The sequence below is a fragment of the Paramormyrops kingsleyae genome, chromosome 13 (genome assembly GCF_048594095.1).
Source record: "Paramormyrops kingsleyae isolate MSU_618 chromosome 13, PKINGS_0.4, whole genome shotgun sequence".
NCBI classification, from domain to species: Eukaryota; Metazoa; Chordata; class Actinopteri; order Osteoglossiformes; family Mormyridae; genus Paramormyrops; species Paramormyrops kingsleyae.
In genome coordinates this window covers 10,209,219-10,228,838 of record NC_132809.1, presented here as the reverse complement: position 1 = coordinate 10,228,838, position 19,620 = coordinate 10,209,219, and the positions used below count along the sequence as shown (strand labels likewise).

At 41.8% G+C, this 19,620-nt stretch overlaps 1 protein-coding gene across 16 annotated transcripts in view; it reads left to right on the top strand.

Moving 5' to 3' along the window:
• LOC111842589 (SRY-box transcription factor 6) overlaps positions 1-6,546 on the top strand; it is a 154,969-nt gene extending 148,423 nt beyond the window's left edge. For 15 of the 16 annotated variants that reach the window (XM_072698154.1, XM_072698165.1, XM_072698152.1 and 12 more), the window contains one exon: positions 1,065-6,546. In XM_072698154.1, the coding sequence (XP_072554255.1) occupies positions 1,065-1,368 (304 nt within the window). In that variant the 3' untranslated portion in view covers positions 1,369-6,546. The remainder of the gene's footprint in view (positions 1-1,064) is intronic. The other variant, XM_072698162.1, reaches the window with a different exon arrangement.
• Positions 6,547-19,620: the final 13,074 nt, after the last annotated feature.

Below are 19,620 nucleotides of genomic sequence, written 5' to 3'. Positions count from 1 at the left end.
ATTAGTATCATTAAACAATCCCAGACTTTTTCGGGAAAAAAAAAAGTGACCACATTTTTTTATTCGATTTATATTTTTGGTCCCGGACAAATTTTTGCGTTTGATTTTCATGCCGTGGTTTCACGTTAGCGGCCGCGCTGTGTTCACCGTCTGGCTGCGCGCAGGACATGACGTGCGAGTGAGGTGTGGGCGCAGCCTCTCGCAGCCTCTGACTTCGGAGGGCCTGATTGCATTAATACCGCAACTCGCTAAGTCAGGTTTCACACGCGAGCTTTTCCGCGTGATTCCAACAGCATGCCCGCTAAACAATAATGGCGTCACTATCCTCCTTTTTGTTCCAGAAACCTCTGTAGTCTCTCCCCCCCATTACACCTGAAGGAGCGGTGCTGGAAAATGACTGACTTTTAGAACATATAAATCAGGGACACAACAGCAAATTTGCAGCTTTGAAATCAAGTGAAATTTAATAACTGTGTTGAAGTAGAAAAATAGTAGGCTGCATCCAGACATTATTACAGGATATAAACCCTAAACACTGACCTTAAGAAAGTGCCGTGGTACCATTCTACCCCGTAATTTATGGCGTGCGGTCTGCAGGAAGCACTCCCGCTTTGGGTAGTCGCGTCTGAGCACATTTTCCCTTTGTTTTAGTAACACAGCCGAGCGCGTAAGATCACAGACATCAAAAAGTAAAAGGCTTAGACTCTCAAAATGTGCTGTCAGAAATTTTCTTGAGTCATTTGCCTTGTGTAATATTTAATGGCTAATTAAATAGAGGAATGTATGTATATTTGTCTGTGTATATGTGTAAACAGAGAGAATTGTATGACATTTAAATGTAAATACATGTACATTCCTTGAATTTTTGAAGAAGGTAATTATTTCACTTTGTGCTGGCTGTTGACCCAGTTAAAAGGCTTTCATCAAGGCAGATGTGTTATACGAGCCAGTTTGGACTCGTCTTACCGTAAATCGGTGGCCCTGCTTACCGACTCAGCTGCCTAAAAATGAGTCCGGTTGCTGCTTCCCGGCTCTGACCCGTCTCTGTCTTTCTTGGTCTCCAGGCAACAGCCCCAGATCCCCATCAGCACCAGCGCCGGTGTGGTGTACCCTGGCACCATAACCATGGCCACCACCACGCCCTCCCCACAGATGACGTCGGACTGCTCCAGCGCCTCGGCCAGCCCCGAGCCGGCCATCCCCGTCATCCAGAGCACCTACGGCATGAAGGTAGAGCCCAGCACCATGCTGCCCGGCGAGGCCATCAACGGCGACGATGACATGGACATGTACGAGGACTTCGAGGACGAACCCAAATCGGACTACAGCAGTGACAATGAGACACAGGAGCCGGTCAGCGCTAACTGAGCCCAGCCCGGCGGGCATCTGACAGACTGGTACCAGAAAGATCCCGAGAGGCAGGGGGAAAAAAAAAAACAAAGGAGAAATAGCTAGAATGAAAGAAAAGAAACTCATTTCTTAACGTATATCTCTTGGAGCCTGCATGCAGATGTGGCTTCCATGGATTCAACAGCTATTTGTCTTCAATGTTTTAAAATGTGTGAAGTAGTTTGATTGTTTTCATTTTACTTTTGTTTCACAGTTTTTATTTTGGTCACGGACGTTTTACACAGCTAGGTCATTGCCTACGAGACTTCGGATGTCAGGACTTGAAATTTAACATTTAATACGAATGCATAGCTCTCACAGTCTTAATTTGCTCTTACAAATACATACCCGTATATATATTTTTTTTCCTTTTGAATGCTTTTAATAGCTTACATTACTGTTTGTGATGGGGGGTATATATTCTCACTCAGGTATGCTGTGCCAGCCAACAGCTCGTGAATGTGTTTTTAATCTGAAAATGAGAAATGGAAATAGGTGCGATACAATTTCTAGCGGAGACGAGACGTAGAGCAGGTCCACAGGTGTTCTGAGGAGCACAGAGAGAAAGGCTCCCTGACCTTTATCATTCTTCATCGCTTGTTTCTTTTAGTATAGTTTTGACTCTAGATGTGCCAAACCTCTTCTCGACCCTTCTTCACGCGCGCATCTTAAATCCACGAGTCTTAAGGGAGACCCCCGACTGAGTCACCGACAATCCTTCTGCATTGTAATTGGTAACCCCCCCACCCCCCACCCCTGAACCGCCATTCAGGGCTGGGCCTGTAGCCACGGTGGTTCCAAAGGGGTCCGGTATAGTGATCGCCGACCCCCACTGGCAGTCGTGGCTTCAGAGACCAGCTTACCCAGTCAGTCCTTAATCAGAGTGATTGTAATCAGGCCAAAATGCCGAAGGGGCCAGAGGCCTGCACTCTGTGGGATTGAAAAGGCAGTAAGATGCAGCTTTGCTCGTGTTACAGTCGCAAATTGCTCTTGTACATTATGTACAGTACATTCTGTTAAACACTTCAGCCCCTAGAGGAACATGAAGTTTAAACTCCTTGATCTTAAAGTCTTTTTCTGACACTTAAGTCTTTTTTTCCTGCATTGTAAATCTTAATCAACACACAGAGTCTTAAGTCTGAAGCCCACAAGTGGGTCCACACTTTCCCCATCATCACCCGAGTCTTACCCGTCTGCAGAAGGGACAGCTCCGCCCCCATGCCGGGCTGGCGAGCCACCCCGCAGACACGTACTAAGGGCGCTATATCCCGTTGCATTCTGCGTGCGGATCATTTCTCTCCAGACACCTGAAGAATACCTTGATCCAATTGGATCGATTGGTTGCCTAGTTACGGTAATCGATTGCAGTTAATTGTTTCTAAGGATGTTAAGGACAGATTGGTAAAATCCGCACCTCTGGCTCAAAGTCTTAGAGGAGTAGGTGACCCCATGACCCACCCTGAGGTCAGGAGGATCTTCATGCGCTTGAGCAGCTCACAGGTGGTTGCCCCGAAAAAGGACAGCCGTGGGACAGCCAGCTGTCAACAGAGCCAAGTTGGCTCCCATCCCATCAAACCCCCCCTCCCCCCATACCCTGCCCTGCCCAGCCTGTATTTCAGTGAGGTCGATACCCCACCCGGCCGGCCCATCCGCACGGCGGCTCCTGCTCCTGGTGACCCCCCCCCATCCCCCCCCGCCCCTCATCCCACCCTGCCCCAAAGGGAGGCATTTGGCTCTGAGTGGCGTGGAGTGTCAGCGAGAGGGAGGGGTGCCATCGATTGTGCTCTTCATGCTGCCGTTGGCAAGCAGATGGAACATGTACGTCAAGCTGTGTGGGGATTATGAAAACGACTTGATGAGTCGGTATCGCCTCAAATACTGCATTATTAATGTATGAGTCCTGTTATTCTCTGTACGCCCTTGAACCCGCCTGTTTCAGCGCAAAAACGAGCCGTAAAGAACATTTACATTTACAGTCATTATTATTTACTCGTCTCAGCTCGTGCTGACGGTCACCGAATTCCTACATTTACAGATACTTGTCTAGATCCTTTATTTTCCTCTTTCCTCACTGCTCCCAGAGTTTGGGATTAAACATTTTGATCAAATTTATGATGACCCTTGTTTGCAGGCAAGATATTTATTAAGCTTTTGGAAGTTTTTGTAGTAGATGCTTTTTTTGTTATAGTTATTTTTTGTCTCTTTTTTTTAAGATTAAGACGCTAAGTCTGGTTTTCTAAGCAGGCTGAATTCCGCATCCCCTGCAGGCCGACACATCGTGGCATGTTCAGCTTTTATCCTCAATTTCCTGATGTGTACATGATCTGTAGGGTTTGTTTTTCATGACCATGCCAAAACAATGTTATGCGGGCTGGTGGTGAACAAAGGACTGTTCTTGGGACTGAAACTTGATTGCGCTTATATTAAAAAAGAAAAGGGGGAGCAGATTTAAAACTCACAAAAAACATTGTTTCTTAAGTGTTATAAGCACTGGATTTAAATGGTATTTTTTTTTTAAATCAATTCTGACTAATGTGAAGCTGTTGTACGAAAAAAAGAAACGCTACACAAACTAAAGGACACCAGTTTGGACTCGTGTGGGCACGTCTCACAGTTGCCAGATTTGAGTCGTATTTCTGTCTGGTTTTTTCATTTATTTATGCAAAAAAAACACGTGTACTGAACGGACACTTTGTTTTAGCTCCAGTTCTGCCTAAGGAAGAATGTTTGGTGGACTTGGCCTGAGGCTCCTGTACTGGCTGGTCAGCTGACGTATGCCAGACCCCCTGAAGCTGGTACTATTGGTCACATGTTTGTGTTGTATATTGTATTTGAATCTATATAGTGCATATAGACGTTTTATTGTATTTATTAGCCAGTGTCGGCTCTAAAAGTGTCAGTACAACATAATAAAAGGACAATCAGAAAATAAACGAATAAAAGCATTGAGATTTAACTCTGGTTTTGGAGCTCAAAACAAAGTTTCTTGTATTTTTTTTCTTACATTCACCATCTCATTATAGAATTGAAATTGTAAATATAACATAGGAAAAATAGAAATCTATTTTTGTTCATGAATACTTAGTGAAGTATGCATTGTGTATTTGACTGTTTAATTTTTCTTTTTGGTTTTTGTTACATCGGTGTGGGTCGGTCCATGTTATATAAAAAAAAAAGTAAACCTGACAAGTCACTGTACCTCATGATGCTGAATTTGCAACCAAGATGAAAGAGAGCAGTATTGTTCTTGCTCTTCAGATGGCCTGGCACCTTGCTTGTTTGTGTTTCAAATGTGTTTCTTGGCTGTCCAGAGAAAGAGCTGAACCCACCCTCCCCAATGTAAAAGCTTTGGATGCTGTTCTCAAAACACACAGACGTGATACCAGACTCTCACGTGACCTGGTTTGATACAACACCAAGCAGGCAAATGGTAATTGCCTTTTTTTTTAACAAAGATAGTGTTTAAAGATCTTAACATTGGCTGCTGTACCAGACACGCATTTAGCCCATTGTTGTTAATTAAAGCCTGTGTTTGCAATTAACAAAAAAAATAATTGTGGTCAGTTATGTTTCAAGTAGCAATTTTAAGGTCCTCAGCAGTCCTTCAAATATGTGCCAAATTTGGACAGGAAAATGATACAGATAGAGATTGACGTGCATTTCATCTGTGGCTGTTTAGTGAAAAAAAAAAAGATTCAGCACCAGGCATTGATTCAGAACCAGGTATTTTCTTGATACACATCTACTCAATGACAAGTGAAGTTTTTGGTGACCTTAGATTATAGGGGATGTGCAAATATTTATTAGTCTGTATACTGCGAATCGCAGAGCCACCGGTGTGCATTTTCTGTCATTTTTTTTGTTTTGTATTTTGTTTTTTTTATGAAAACTGACGTATTTATAATTTCGCCCATCACACCTTGTGGCAGCCTTTGTCCACTTCGCGTTCCAGTTCATCCATTGTTGTCTTTGCCATGTAAAACCGAAATAGATGATATCACTGACGTAACTTACTGTAATTTTTTTTTTTTTTTGACGTTGGACCTTGTGATGTATATTATGATATTGTTCTACGTGTTAATTTAATCAGCACAATTCACTGACATGCTGGACTGACATGATAGCTGCTGTTCAGAAAGTGTACAATTCTCTGCCAGGGGCAACCCAAGGTGTTGTTGATGGTACTCCGTTTTGTTTTTTTTTTTCTTTTAAGTATTTTTTTATTTTATCTTATTGTCTTAAGCAACACTGTAGTTGTGGCTCGTCTGTTGCTAGGGCTGCTGTTACTCTAAAAACCCGTTAGCGAAACTCCTAAACGCGACACAAGTTCTCTCAGCGGAGGATCCCTACGTCAGCAGGTACCGTGACCCACGACAGGTTTTGAGTGGGTGTTACTAGAAATGATAAAATAGTGTCTGTTGCTGCTTTGAAAAAAAAAATGTTTTAAGTCTGAAAATGTAAATACTTTATCAGAATATCTTGTACAGTCCAGTGTAAAGTTTTTAATTGAACTTAAAAAGGTTACCATCAAGCTGTGTTCGCACTTGTCTTTATACAGTACAAAAGACAGCTATTTGCTAAGGATATGGTTGTTTTTAAAAAGATAAAAGATACTAAAAAATTGTTTTTTTTTTTTTGGTTTTTTTTTGCTTGGCTTTAAAATATAAACCAGCGAGTCATTGGTTTCCATGTGCAGTATTGACTTTTAAGGTAAAATAACTTCGGTGGTACTTACGGAGAGCCTTCTCCATTCTTTCGTTAGTATTAACACAGAACAGGATGACGCACCAGGCCAAGTGACGCTTTCTGGTCCATGTATGGCACCCTTGTCACATGTCCTGGTCACATGACTTTTTTCTCCCTCACAGAATGCATACCATGTCTGGCATATTGTAATGTAACACCATTATTCTATATACTTAATCAGTTGATGTAACATGTCAGGGGTTGAGAACCCCTTTTGGGTTGTGTGGGTTGGGTTGGGGGGGCAGTAGGGGTGGGAAGGGGTGTGTGACTGCCTGTTTAAGCTCATTTACCTCAAGAGTGTCCTCTTTTCCTAAAAAAATGAACCATACAACAAAAAAAACCATCTCACCGTCACTCCATCTTTTGTACTGCTGTTGACACTTACAAAATTAAAGAGAAATTTTGTTTTAAGGCTTTGCCTTGTTTTCTTGTGCTGTCCTGGGTACCCTCACATGATAATTAAATATTGGTACTGGCAATAAAATATAATTTAAGTTTCAATCTTAATCTAAAGACCATGTAAAACCTAGCAGCATTTGCAAGTCACGTTCAACGATAATTAAAGAGAAGCTCAAAATGTCAGACCTGAGAGTAAATATATATAAAATACCTTCTCTGCTATACTCAAAATACTATTTAAATATTATCAAAATATGCTGGTGAAACGTGGTAGTATTTCTACCACCTAGATTTTTCCAGAACACATTTGAAGGCTTGAAATATCAAAAAGAATATTTTATCAACAAAAAAGTTTATAAAATAATGGTAATGCTGTGTTTAGAATAATTAAATAGTATTTTAATATTTACACCATGAAAATATGTTTCATTTCAACTTCTAATGCAGTTTCTTAAAGGGCCTCTTCACTTTGTAAATGTATAAATGATTGCTTGTTTCTTCAAACAACAGGCATATTAAAGCAGAAAGATTATGCTTTGATTTGGTAAGAGTAGCTAATTTAGTTTTTTTAATGTTGTTTTTTAAATGTGTGCTTTTCTGCAAGTTTGTGAATCAGACAGCCATCCGAATGTGTCAATACTCAAGAAACAGCTTAACTTTCCCTAACTCGCAGATCTGTTCATTTGTATAGTATTTGAGTAGGCTCGTAAGTTAATCCACCTGAATATGTTGCATTGTGTAGAAAGGCATTTATGTAAATTAGTTAAATATAAAAAAGAAAAAAGTTAATTGTGTAAATATGTACAGAACAATAAAATGCTATTGTTTTGAAAGCTATATTGTATCTATGCAGGTATGGTCTTATTTATAAAATACCCCAGCAACAAAATCACAGTAGTAACCAGTACTAATCATAACTATTAACCTTGGCAAAGATGAAATACCATAAGAAAGCAAATGCAACAATTACTTTAGCTTTCTGAAGACTGACCAATAGGTCTATTTTCAGAGGAAGGGAAGCCTCAAATTGTATCCAAATTAAATTCTTTTGTATCGACTGCTTTCCCGTATTTTACGAGTCATTAAACAAAGCGGACTGAGATTAGTCGAGGTAATGCGTTGCACACGGCCTGTAATTACTTCCGCCAAAACAACGCTTTCGACCAAAGCCACGTTTTCCCCGAAAGTGGAAACCTGGCTGCCAAAAGAGAATAACACAGTATAGTGACTGTATCGTATGGCACATTTAACCGTGGTGGGGAGGACTTACAGCACGCTTCTGTTTCACTCAGCATAGTCAGAGTGGCAGGTGAAAAAATAAAATAAAATAAGAATCTTCCAGAGCCCACGGAACTCGCCAGCTGTGCTGAAGCCCACTGGGTGTAATTTGTTCAGTTTGAAGAGTACTGTTAAAAATGTACTTGAAAGTACTGTAAAGGATCAAGACACTATGATCTGATTTCCAGACTGCTGAGGCGTTCATTTTGGTGCATTGTTGCCCTTTTGTGAATGCGAGACATTTAATTTTCATGGGTCTTTATTGTCAGTTTTATTGATTTCTGTCTGCACACAGACCGTTCCTTTATGTTTTATGTAAGAGACAGACATTAACATGATAACAGTGTCTGTTTCCTAACAAGATCATATAATTATTCCTCTTGTGTTTGCTTCTGGTAAATTTCACAGAGGGGAATTCGCTCGCTGAACAATCCCCAGCCTAGCAGAGGGGGAATTACTTTCACGAAGTACTCATTTGTCTGTCGGTCTCACCTTTTTTTTATGACTCTCTTTACTCCTTAAGTGTGTTTTTGTAATGTCATTAAGACCTTCAGTTTGCACATTACCTTTCATCTTCTCCCTTCGCTCCCCGCGGGTCCAGTCTGCCCAGTTTGACCCAGTGCACTGGGGGAGCTGAAATCCTCCAACTCACCCCACCCTCCTGCTTATCCTCGTTCTCCTCGTCCTTCGAACTCGTCTGGGCTGCACCATGAGGGATGTCTCGTTTGGCATTCGGGAAGAGATGGCGCTGGTTCTGTGAAGGGGGGGGGGGAGAAGAGGCTCCGTAACCTACAGCAGGTATGTACTCAGAGGCCAACGCCCAGTGCGCCCCCCCGCCCCCCCCCCACCCCCCAAGGCCAGCACGGCTGCCAGGGCCCACAGAAGCGCGCGGCAGAAACCAAACGCCCCAAACTGTATGCGTTTACCCATCCCTGAAGTTCCTGCCATCTGTGAGTACTGCCAGCCAGCACGTGCCGCCCGCCATCGCCCTCCCAGCGGCTTTAGCTCCCCCTGGGAGTCACCGTTTACACAGCGGTGCACGGGAACGAAGCAGAATTGCTTTGTTGTTTTTGTCCCGTTTTGGGTTTTGACACTTAATCAGGGCTCCAGTGCGGCTGTGTAACACTGACTGCCAGACCTTTTGGAATCAGATAACATGTAGACACCCTGTTATGCCCCCAACTCCACCCCATAAAAAACAACAGTTTTACACACAAAAGCAGATCTGTTGCTGTTGACAACTTGCATTGTGTCAGACACTGAATTAATTAATTACCCCATCCCCCCCAAAAAAAAGTCATTGCAATGATGGACAGCGTGATGCCGGGAGAATAGCTAAGTAAGGGAAGATTTTCCTTGACTTCTAACTTACTTCTGTTTACTGCATACATTAAAAAAAAACTTGCTGGAAAAGCTGGTAAGGGACTCCTTAAAACATTTTGGAAAGCCTTTTAAATGTGCCTTTTGTTTTTTTCATCAATCATTTCTTCCTCTTTCCAGAATGTGTAGTAAGCTCCTATTCCCCAGAGCATGCAGAAAAAAAGCCCACATTTTAACTGCTCTGCGCATAATAGATGCCTGTGTTACCTCCGCCCAGCCGAAGCACCCGGCGCTAGATGGAAAATTAGACATGTACTGCAGATCCATAAATCTCGTTGTAATTCACAAAGCTACCATCATGCGCAGGCCGAGGAAACCAAGGCACTCCTGCGTCCGTGGGCAGCGTGAGCGTCTGCACGTGGCCGCCTGAAATCATACTTGTTTCGTTGCCATTATAATCTCATAAAAAAGTTATAATAATTTACATTTCCCTCTACAACTCTCTGCCCCCCCCTCATTTTTTTTTTTTTTGTTATACAGTAACAAATTTCCCGCAGCGTCCAGATGGAATCAGAGAAGAGTATTCACTGAAGGGGGGGGGGGGGGCATGTCGCTGTCTTTAAGTGGCCTGTTTGGATGAACTGTCGCAGTGTTAGTACAAAGATGGAGGTGTTTGGGCTGAGGATGATAATTAATTCTCTGCGGCCGCGTACCGCCAGCGAGGGCTGCTGTCTCCCGGCCCTTGATGACTAAACCTTGGAGCGAGTTGTGCGGAACAATATTTTACTGTTCTGGAGCCGCGGCCGGGGCACGCCAGCTGTTGCCAGGGTTTCATGAATCAGCCTGAGAGCCACGTCATGCCGCGCCTAGCTGCTGTTTATCTGATTTTCCCATTAGGCTCGACGCGCTGCGTTATCGTGCGGCGCTTGGCCCGGGGACCTCGGCAACATGCCTTACGTCAACGAGGACCCGCTAACGGCCCCCTGCGCATCTGCGAGCATTTATTTGCGTCCTGCTGCACTAGAGATTAAGCGTTTGCCGAAGCTCCGATGTTAAGTACGCACTCCTAGCTGCGCGGCCTTCCGGCAAAACTATACATGCGTTAAATGTCCCACTCTGAGTCTGGCACTTCCATATTTCTCTCTTTTCCTCTTTCCTGGATTACGAACTTTCAGTAGGACTCCAATTTTAGGCTTTCATGTTCTGCCACTAGCATATAAAAATGTAGGGTTTCCTAAACTCCATATACGTATGTAGCATGATCGCTAAATGACAACAACCTTCAGACCATGTCAATAAAAAAGGCATATCTGTATACAGAGAAAGTTTAGCTACCTAATAAACGAAGATTATGTGCCACACATCCATATTTGGCAGCTTCGAGAGGAATATGAGGTTAACGTGTCTCGGAACATTAACGTGAAGTCTTGGGTAGCTAGTGACTAGTGTTTACTGGACATACGTGTGCATATAAATCTGGCTCAGGCCCAGATCCATTTTTTAATCCGTTGAGGTGAAGGACTTAAGGAATCTTGCTACTTTCACAGATGGTTTAAAATAGATTAGTGTGGAATACTAGCTCCCAGAGATATGAGGGCCCACCAGGCTTCCTGTTTCTCTGCCAACGCTCTTCTCCGTGTTGCGGAAGTGCCTTCTAAAAGTCCTGCAAGGTTAAATTCAAACTTCATAATCCTGCAGCGGTGCCTGATTTACACGGCACTGCTTTGGCCATAGATCTCCCTGTGTGTGGCAGTCACCGGCTTTCTCTGTCTGACACTCACCTCTATTATTCGAGTGCTTTAAATTGGACCATCCTGTGACTGCGCTTTCAAACACTTCCCTACTTTTGTACCCGTTCGCCAGGGGCTGTATTTGCTAAAATGAGGCCTTGGCATTACGCCGGGTAAAGCCAAAAAAATCCCCGTCGAAAGTGTCATCTGAAAGGTCGACCCAATCCTTTTTATTGATATTTTAGCGATTGTTCAGTATGTTTACAAACTGAAAAACCACCCTTGTGTGTTCAGAACCCCTGTTCTTAGGAAGCGAAATTCCCCCCGCTTTAGTTTTACACCAGAACAATAGCAGTGAGGACAAAGGGTCCGGCTCAGCTTTGAAATGAATGCGGTGACCATTTGGCTCACAAAGCCGTCTTTAATTGTCTGACTTTGCCCCTGCCTCCTTGATGATGATTCGGCACAGTGCATCTAGAAGCCAACTGGTTTGGAGAAAAGGCAAAGGAATAAAAGAACAATTGGATAGTCGACATGGAGCTCAGTGTAGGCCAAGGCCGCTGACAGAGCCATCCCAGACCCAGGGAACTCAGAGACAAGGTTTTGGAAAGTCTCAATGAGTCCAGCTTGGAGTTAATGTGGGAACACAATGGGGTTAGGCAAAAATGCTCACTGTGTCTTTGTTCGACTTGTCATTTGCCAGCTCGCATGCTTAGAAACCCCTCTGAATGTTATTTGTGTGGCCATATTTTTTGTCGGCCCTCACAGTCGTCTGCAAGCAGATCGTAACAATGGAGAGACGTCGCAAAGTGACACATCCTCTGGCGGGGGCCAAACCCTCCTGGATGTGTCCCTTCTGAAACTCCATCTCCAAGAAACTGGTGGGGCGCACAATGGGATGCAATTCATCAGCTCCTCGGTCGACAGCGAGCAGCATAACCTCCAAAGGGAGGGGGAAAGAAAATTAAAAAAGCCCTTGTAGATAAACATCCTTTGTCCTGCGCTTGTTTGAGGCGCGAGTTAGAAGCAAAGCATTCTGCTCTGGCTCCCACAGCACAATCGCACCAAGTCGTTACTTGGGAAAAAAATGCCTGGGCGGAAACCAGCGGGTAGATGCACAAAGGCAGTGACGAAAATAGGGGACTAATGGTCAAGGAACCATCTGAGGAGGTTCTCGCAGCTCACCACATGTCAGGGCCCTCTCGGCTTTCAAGGCAGCCTGTCAATAGAGGAGGGTGAGGGTCCACGGTCTTCATTAAGATCTGGAGAGGAACACTACCAGGACAATTCTTCCATTGTGGTGTAAACTGCACTGTTCTGGTATGAAGTGCTGGGACTTTATTTTTCACCGATTGTCTGCATTCATACAGGTCAAACAAATACCCCGATTCTCTCACAAATCCGCCTCTCTCATTTGAATCTTTTACAATTATCAGGACACTACAGTGGATCTGCTTTCAAACACTGCTCCTTTTCTACAGGATCGCTGGGGGCTGTTTTTGGTATAAAAAAAAATATATGAGAGGGCTGAATTAACCTACTGAATAAAAATGAGTTTTTTTATGGTGATCTGCAGCACTTTGTTGAATGTATATACATTTTTAACAGGAGATTAGGAAACATGGTGACATAACACATATAGCTAGAGGTAGCTGTAAGTGGTGTAGAGATATTTAACGAGGCCCAGAACAAAATCTAACTTAGATCATGAAAATATCTGGTTCCTGGTTTAGCTTTAGCTATCTTTGCCTCTGGGAAATATTGGTTATTTAATGAACTGTTTCCCCTGCCTTGTGCCCTATGTTGTCTGGAATATGCACCAAGCTCCCTACAACTCTGTACTGGATAAGCACTTGGACGTTAGATGGGTGGCTGTGAGTATGTTGATTACAGAAGTTGTAAGAATTTAGCATGAAAGGTGCTTGTTTACCTTGGTGTCTCTGCCTTGTGTTCTGTGATTGCTGACAGGCTCCAGGGTGAATGTGATATGCAGCTGGAAGATACATGGATGGAGCCTGAATAATCATTCTTCCAGAATTCTTGCTCAGTTCATCTATGCACGGGACACACATTCAGCTGCACCTTTATAAATATCTAAAAACAACCTCCTTAAATGGCGACTTGTGCTTTTCACAAATCTGAACATACTGGAGTGTCCAGAAAATAGCTGGTGGAAGGACAAACCCAAAGGATTAGCATTATTGTTCACAAAGGGGGTCTGGAGCACATCCCAGGAAGTAGAAGGCACAAGGCTGGAGTAGACCCTGGACGGGGTGCCAGTTATTTTACATACCCTTTCGGATTATCAGCTGATTTAAATCAAGGTCAGTTGTCCTCCTATCACTTTTTCTAAGAGAACCCACATGCTGTGACCATGCCTCATGGATCACACACTAAGACCATTTACAAATGAGGTGCCTGCAAGAAGATCAGTATTAACAAAGGGCTGCAGCACTGACCGCAAAGGTTCACAAGGTCAAGTTCAGATGGCACCTAGCTGCTGTACGATCCTGTGTTAAAGCTATCATGGGATAGATCAGGAGTACACACACACTATGTGTCAAATAAAAGCTTAATCAGATAACATTATAGGCTCTAGGCCCCTTTCATAACCCTGACCAGGAAATGCAGTAGAAAGATATTTGAATGGGTCAATGGATGGATGAATTGCATTGGTAAAGAATACACTGTAACATTATGTATCCCGGGAAATGCAAGGTTCGAGGTTGGGGACGATCGCACTCGGTATGGGATGTATATTAGCCCTTTTTCACTTTGAAGTTTTTTCCCCTTTAATTAGCTCTTGGTGGCCTAAAGCATGACCCCCCCGTCACAAGGTGAAGCCCTACCTTTCAAGCAGCGCTCTGATTGTGTCAGCTGACGCGGACCCAAAGACTCAAAGCTTGAGAAGTTGGTAATCAAAGTACTGTATGAACTGGAAATGTAACCCCCCCCCCCCCCCCCCAAGTTCCCTGGAACCATCCTTGCCCCAGCAAGTAGAAATCTCCACGGCCACATGGTCCGCGGAGCGTCCAGCCGCGGCGGGATGGCTGTGACGCCTTGGCTCTGCCACATTCCAAGGCCATGAATTTAACATGAAAACGTGGCTTGAGAAAAACACAAGGGGGCTGCTGCCGTTCTGGGCGGGGGGGGGGCTATCTCCTGGATGCTGCCACTTCACTGCAGCCTCCTTATTTACTTAGGAATATATTTATATAAATGCCATTGGGATTTCTTTGCTGTAAACACAAGTGATCTCCACAGAGTCACCGCCTTGGAACCTGGGGGCTGAAAATATAAAATCTGTGTGTGTGTATATATGTGTGTGTGTGTGTGTGTGTGTGTGTGGATTATGTTTATATTATGTAGTGAGGACCAAATGTTCCCCGCAATGTAATAAAAACCTGTTATTTTGATGTTGTGGGGGCCATTTTTACAGGTCCCCATAAAGATGTGTGTGTGTGTGTGTGTGTGTGTGCATGTGTTGGGCCTCAAAGAAACAAATGAGTTTGCCATTATAATAATGTACAAAAAAGTGCAGCATTAAATGAATGAGTGCCGATATAAATAATAAAGTTATGTTGGTGTTGAATAATAGAGCAGCAGACTAATTAAAATACTGTTCTTAGTCCCACAGCCTTGACTAAAGGCATGCTGTTGTAGTGGGGGCTGCTTTGTGGTGCCTGGAAATGCAAGGCTGAGCATTTCAACAAGCAAATATTCTTAGTGTGTGATATATGTGTATATATATATATATATATATATGTGTGTGTGTGTGTGTGTGTGTGCTCGTTATTTTCCATTGTCTGACTAAAATGCCTGCCTGTTAATAATCATTAATAACCATTCAGAGTTTTCCCAGTGTGTTTTAAATGCCAAATAATTAAGTGTTTTAACATGTGATGCTGGGAAGACATCGTGACGACATTAACATATGCGGGTGTGGTTGTACTGCAGTATATTACGGTCGTGTTATTTTTTGTCGATTTACCTGCTTGGTAACTTTTAATGTTTGAAAGTCACCTGTCTTATGTAAACACGGAATTAAAAAAAAAAAATCATCTTTATTCACTCAGGCGGGTTACAAACACTGGGTTACTATCAGTTATATGGCATGCATATCATTATGTATAGATGCTAGTGTGTGATTTTAATGTAATGAAAAGAAGGCTAAAACAGCGGAAGGCTTTTCATAAACACTATGAAGGCGATGAACTGAGCTGAAACTAATTTGCATTGTGCTGCAGTTACAGAGAGCAGCTGCGGAACAGCGACATCAGTAACATCCTGCACGTCTTCACCAGAAGTTCCTTCAAACCAATATCCCCGCACCAGCGTTCGACAGCCACCTCCATCTCTCCCTCGGATTCCCGTTAAGGAGATTGACACACTAATAAACCGGTGTTAATTAGACGGACTTTGATTTTTTTTTTCTTTCGGTTTGTTCTCTCTCTCCCAAGCATCCTAGTGGCTTATTAAATCGTTTGCTGCTCTTGGGTGATCTCGTTTTGAAACCGAGTCTGACCCTCCGGGCACAATTTATTTTTATTTTAAAAATTATTCTTACCAGAAAATTTTGCTTTGGTTCAAGAGAATTATAAATCATTATTACACAGGCAGACACTTCAAACATTTTGTAAAAAGCTTTATGCTCGATGAGGCATCAAAGGAAACGCTGAGTGTGATGACTGTAACGCTGGCACGTGTCCATTCATTAATAGCAAGCTGGGCATGCTAATTATTAGCGTGGCCTTCAGATTTCAGGGGGAAAAAAAACTCAGTTTAAATGCGAAAAGCGCTTCTTCCAAAGAGAACCGGTCGCACTGTCGCAGGTACGGGGTTAATGCGAGGGGCGCCCTCACGCCGGAGGCGCCGCTCCAAAGGCATCGCAGCGCCGGTACGCAACTTTACCCGAGAACTTTTTACGTTTTATTGACACGTGGATAATTGTTAAAACACCCGTAAAGTTTGGATTATGAAATGTGTACTTTTTTTTAGGAATAAAATATTTCGCCATTAAAATGCGAAAAAGAATACTACGGTTCAAAGGCATGTAAGTTGTTGCCTTTCTTTACGTTTTCGCTCTCTGACAATATTTTCATAGATTAGTAAATTGTAATGTGGTAACAGTATTAAAAAATCGTGAAAAAATGAAACGATAAACTTTGATGTCCGGGTGTCTATAGCATGTAAATAAAAATAAATTCATACGACTACAAAGTTTATCAGTAAAAAGTGATTTAATTCTTAGAAGCCATTCTGTTTCACTTGTTCGTATATCTCTCATACAGATTCCTACAGAATTCCATAGTTATATCAGTCTTTTTAATTGAATTGCATTGAAATACAAAGAGAAGGGGTTAATGAAAAAGCACGTCTTCTCTTGGACTGCAAAGGCCTTGGGTCGCATTTTTTTCTGTCTCTTTATTAAATATGTCATATTCAACAAATGATGAACTGTTTTTCATCAAAAATTGTTAGGTATTTCACTGCAAAGGCATAGTCACAGCCTTGATCTAGTTCAGAGTTGTTAAGATCTGCATTGTTGAAGTCTTGTAAGAGTTCATTGTATGACCCATGGTACAAATAATGGTCCAGACATCAATTACCATTGTACAATTGCATAGCCTTGTCTCTTCAGCTCATTTTGCTTGAGAAAAAAAAAACACCAAGGCAGTTCAATACTCCCAACCAAGGGTGACATCGCTTTCTATGCCTTCCTGCAAAAAACAAACAAAAAAATGTAAATTAAATGTGGCTAATTAATGTGCGCTTCCCCTTCTGTATATTGTCTGTATAAAATATACAATGTTATGCTGATGGTACAAGTAATTATTGGATTGGCGAGATACTTGAGCTGTTGTATGTTTATATGTCTCAGTTATAGATGATTATTGTGTTTGTGATGCTTGAAAAAAATCATATCGGAAATTAGAGCATTTGGCCAAGCTGGATACAATTTTAGCTTTTCTTTCAATCAACTGGTAAATATGATTGGACTCATTAATTGCTTATACACCATTTATAACCTTTGGTGGAAACATCTCCAGATGAAGTCAAGGACAACCAAACTGTTGTGAGAGCCCATTTTTTCATACTGCAGATCTCGGTTAGTCACAAGGTGCCTTGAAAGACAGTTCATACATTACAATTGACAGTTTGTTAAAATGGGCGGGCCATGGCATTGGCAATAATAATCTGCTGTGTCATGTTCATGAAATTTAGTCTCCACAGCATTGTGCCCATTTTACAATCTGGTACATTACAGTTTGACCAGGATACGTCTAATGAATTTTAATTGGACCAGTTACAGCAACGATGAAACAGACTGTAAAACACGCAGTTATTTGACATTAGTTGTTTTGGATGTATGTTCATTGCATTGTTTGAGCAAACCCCTAATTTTCAGGGAAAATGAAGGTTCATTTAAACTAATGAAGTCATTTCCCATTGTTAAGTAGTCCAAGCAGTGTCAGAAATCTGATGAGGTTTTTAACTGGAAAATGTTTTTTTCCCTTCTGGAGTTTCATCAGCCAAAAACGGCAATGTGTTTTTTATTAAAGAAAAGCCTTAAGTAGTCTGCTTAATAGTACTGTACTTTTTTCCGAAGTCATTCTCTTCGCTAGGCATTCAGCCCTGTTTTTAAGTGGGTGTAATGCTGTGGTTTCATTTATAACAGTCTTCCACTGTAACGGTCAGGGCCTAGTGGCTCATTCTCATCTGGTTAGCCAGCCCATAAGTATGTTTGTTATTACCATGGAACCTTCAGAATGCGTGGTCTGACAGGAAGGGTGACAGTGCAACATGTTCGATTCACAGATTTATGCCGAAGTATCTTGAGTAATTGCGCATGTAATTTTTTTTGTTGTCACACGTCTTTACGGTAACTCAGTTAGTGTTATTTGGACATTTCTTGCCATTTTCACCCAAAAAACAGGTGACACCTGAATGTCACACTTGATAGTATGAAACAAGCTACTTAGGAGTTTCAGACTGCAGTTGGTAGGTGTTTTTTGTGTGGCAAGTGAACTCTAGTCAAGTGAAGTTTCCCCAGCATAAATACCAGATGGTTTTTATCGTTGCATCATCTTTCACCAACATATGAAACATTATGTAGTGATGTATCTGAAATGTGGGGGGGGGGCTATGGTGCGATGGCATAAAGGCAGAGCCCTGAACAGATAAGGGCTCAGGGGTCTGTCTTTTTAGCTTAGTACAGTGGCGACTACTTGGGTGTAAGCAGATGACATGATTGTATGACCATCCCAACCCTCAAAGTGGTGTGTTACCTGCTAGTGGCTGAAAAGGGGGCTGGTGCAAATCTGTCAGCTCCCTGGAGTTCCAGTTCACTGCCACACACCTGGTTTCCAAAGCATGCAAAAGGTCATTAACCAAAAGCTGGGGGCTTTAAGAAACGTTTTCTTTATTCACCCGCAGACAAAGGAACATTGTCAGTCATTCTTCAGTGGGGAACAATTGCACTTAAGGCATGTTTGTAAAGTTTTTTTAAAACTGAATTTTATATTTAGCGTTGTAATTTAATGATGGTTATAACAGAATGTGTTTCAGCCTTCCAAAAAGGACGCACCCAATATAAATGAATGTTTTTCAAAAACCTTGCTTTGTTTTAGCTTTTATACTCGTGCAAAAGATTGTTGCCGAGCATGCCAGACAGTGTATCTTTGTTTTTATTTTGGATAAAATATTTGGATAATTTAGCCAAGACACTAAACACAAACCTATGCTAAAATCAATATTTAGGTTATTACCAAAGTTTTTCCATGACTATTTAGATATGGTGTTACAAGCTATAAATATTACATTTGTGGCTTTTAAAAAAATATTTACAAAAAATTCTCCATAATAATTTTTTTTTATTAGCAATATTATTTTACTTTATTGTTCAGTATTTTACTGAGGTGAATAAAAAACATTTTTCTTAAAATGCCTAATAATGACAAAAAGGTGTTACTACCTGTATATTTTTTGTTATTCAGGTCAACTGAACCTTGGTGGTTGAAGAAGTGATTCAAGCAAAACCTACAAGCAGAACTTACAGAATATGAAATGAAAGTTTTGAGGTGAGCACAAAAATCCAATTGTGCTTTTATTTCATTTTAATATGATGTGACAGAAGTGTGGGTTTTTAACTATCGCTTTGTATGAAAGTAGTTTTCTACAGGTAACTAGGCTTTTTAATGGCAAGATATGATTGACTCAAAGCAGAATATAAACCATGCTGTAATTTGGCCCAAATTCAAGTAAGTGATTCAGGTTTAACCAAGAAAACAAATATTAAATGTACAGGAAAAGTTTTACGTGTCAGGGTAAGGTTATCAAAAGGAAATCAATGCAGAAGACATGCACTTATTCAGAGCTGATTGGGAAACGTGTTCACGCACTGTATTTCAAAATAGGTTTTCCACCCATATATTTGCATGGCGATGAATAAAGTATCGTGGCAGAATAATTTGAAATTCATCACTGCTGCCATTGATCAGCTGCGTTCTACTATCCCGTCATGTTGTGTCAAAAGGCATGAGAACTATTAGCTGTAAATTACTGGGATGAGTCTTTTAAACTCAAGCGGGGTATCTTTAAATATTTTCTATGCCTCTGAACTCGGCGTCAGACTCAGATTTAAAAAGTTATTCATTAGCACAGACGTGGCATGTAGCCATGACGCTTGCTTTCAGTAGAAAAAAAGCCTGTATCAGTTTAATAACCATTATTAGATATCTGTTTAAATAATAACACG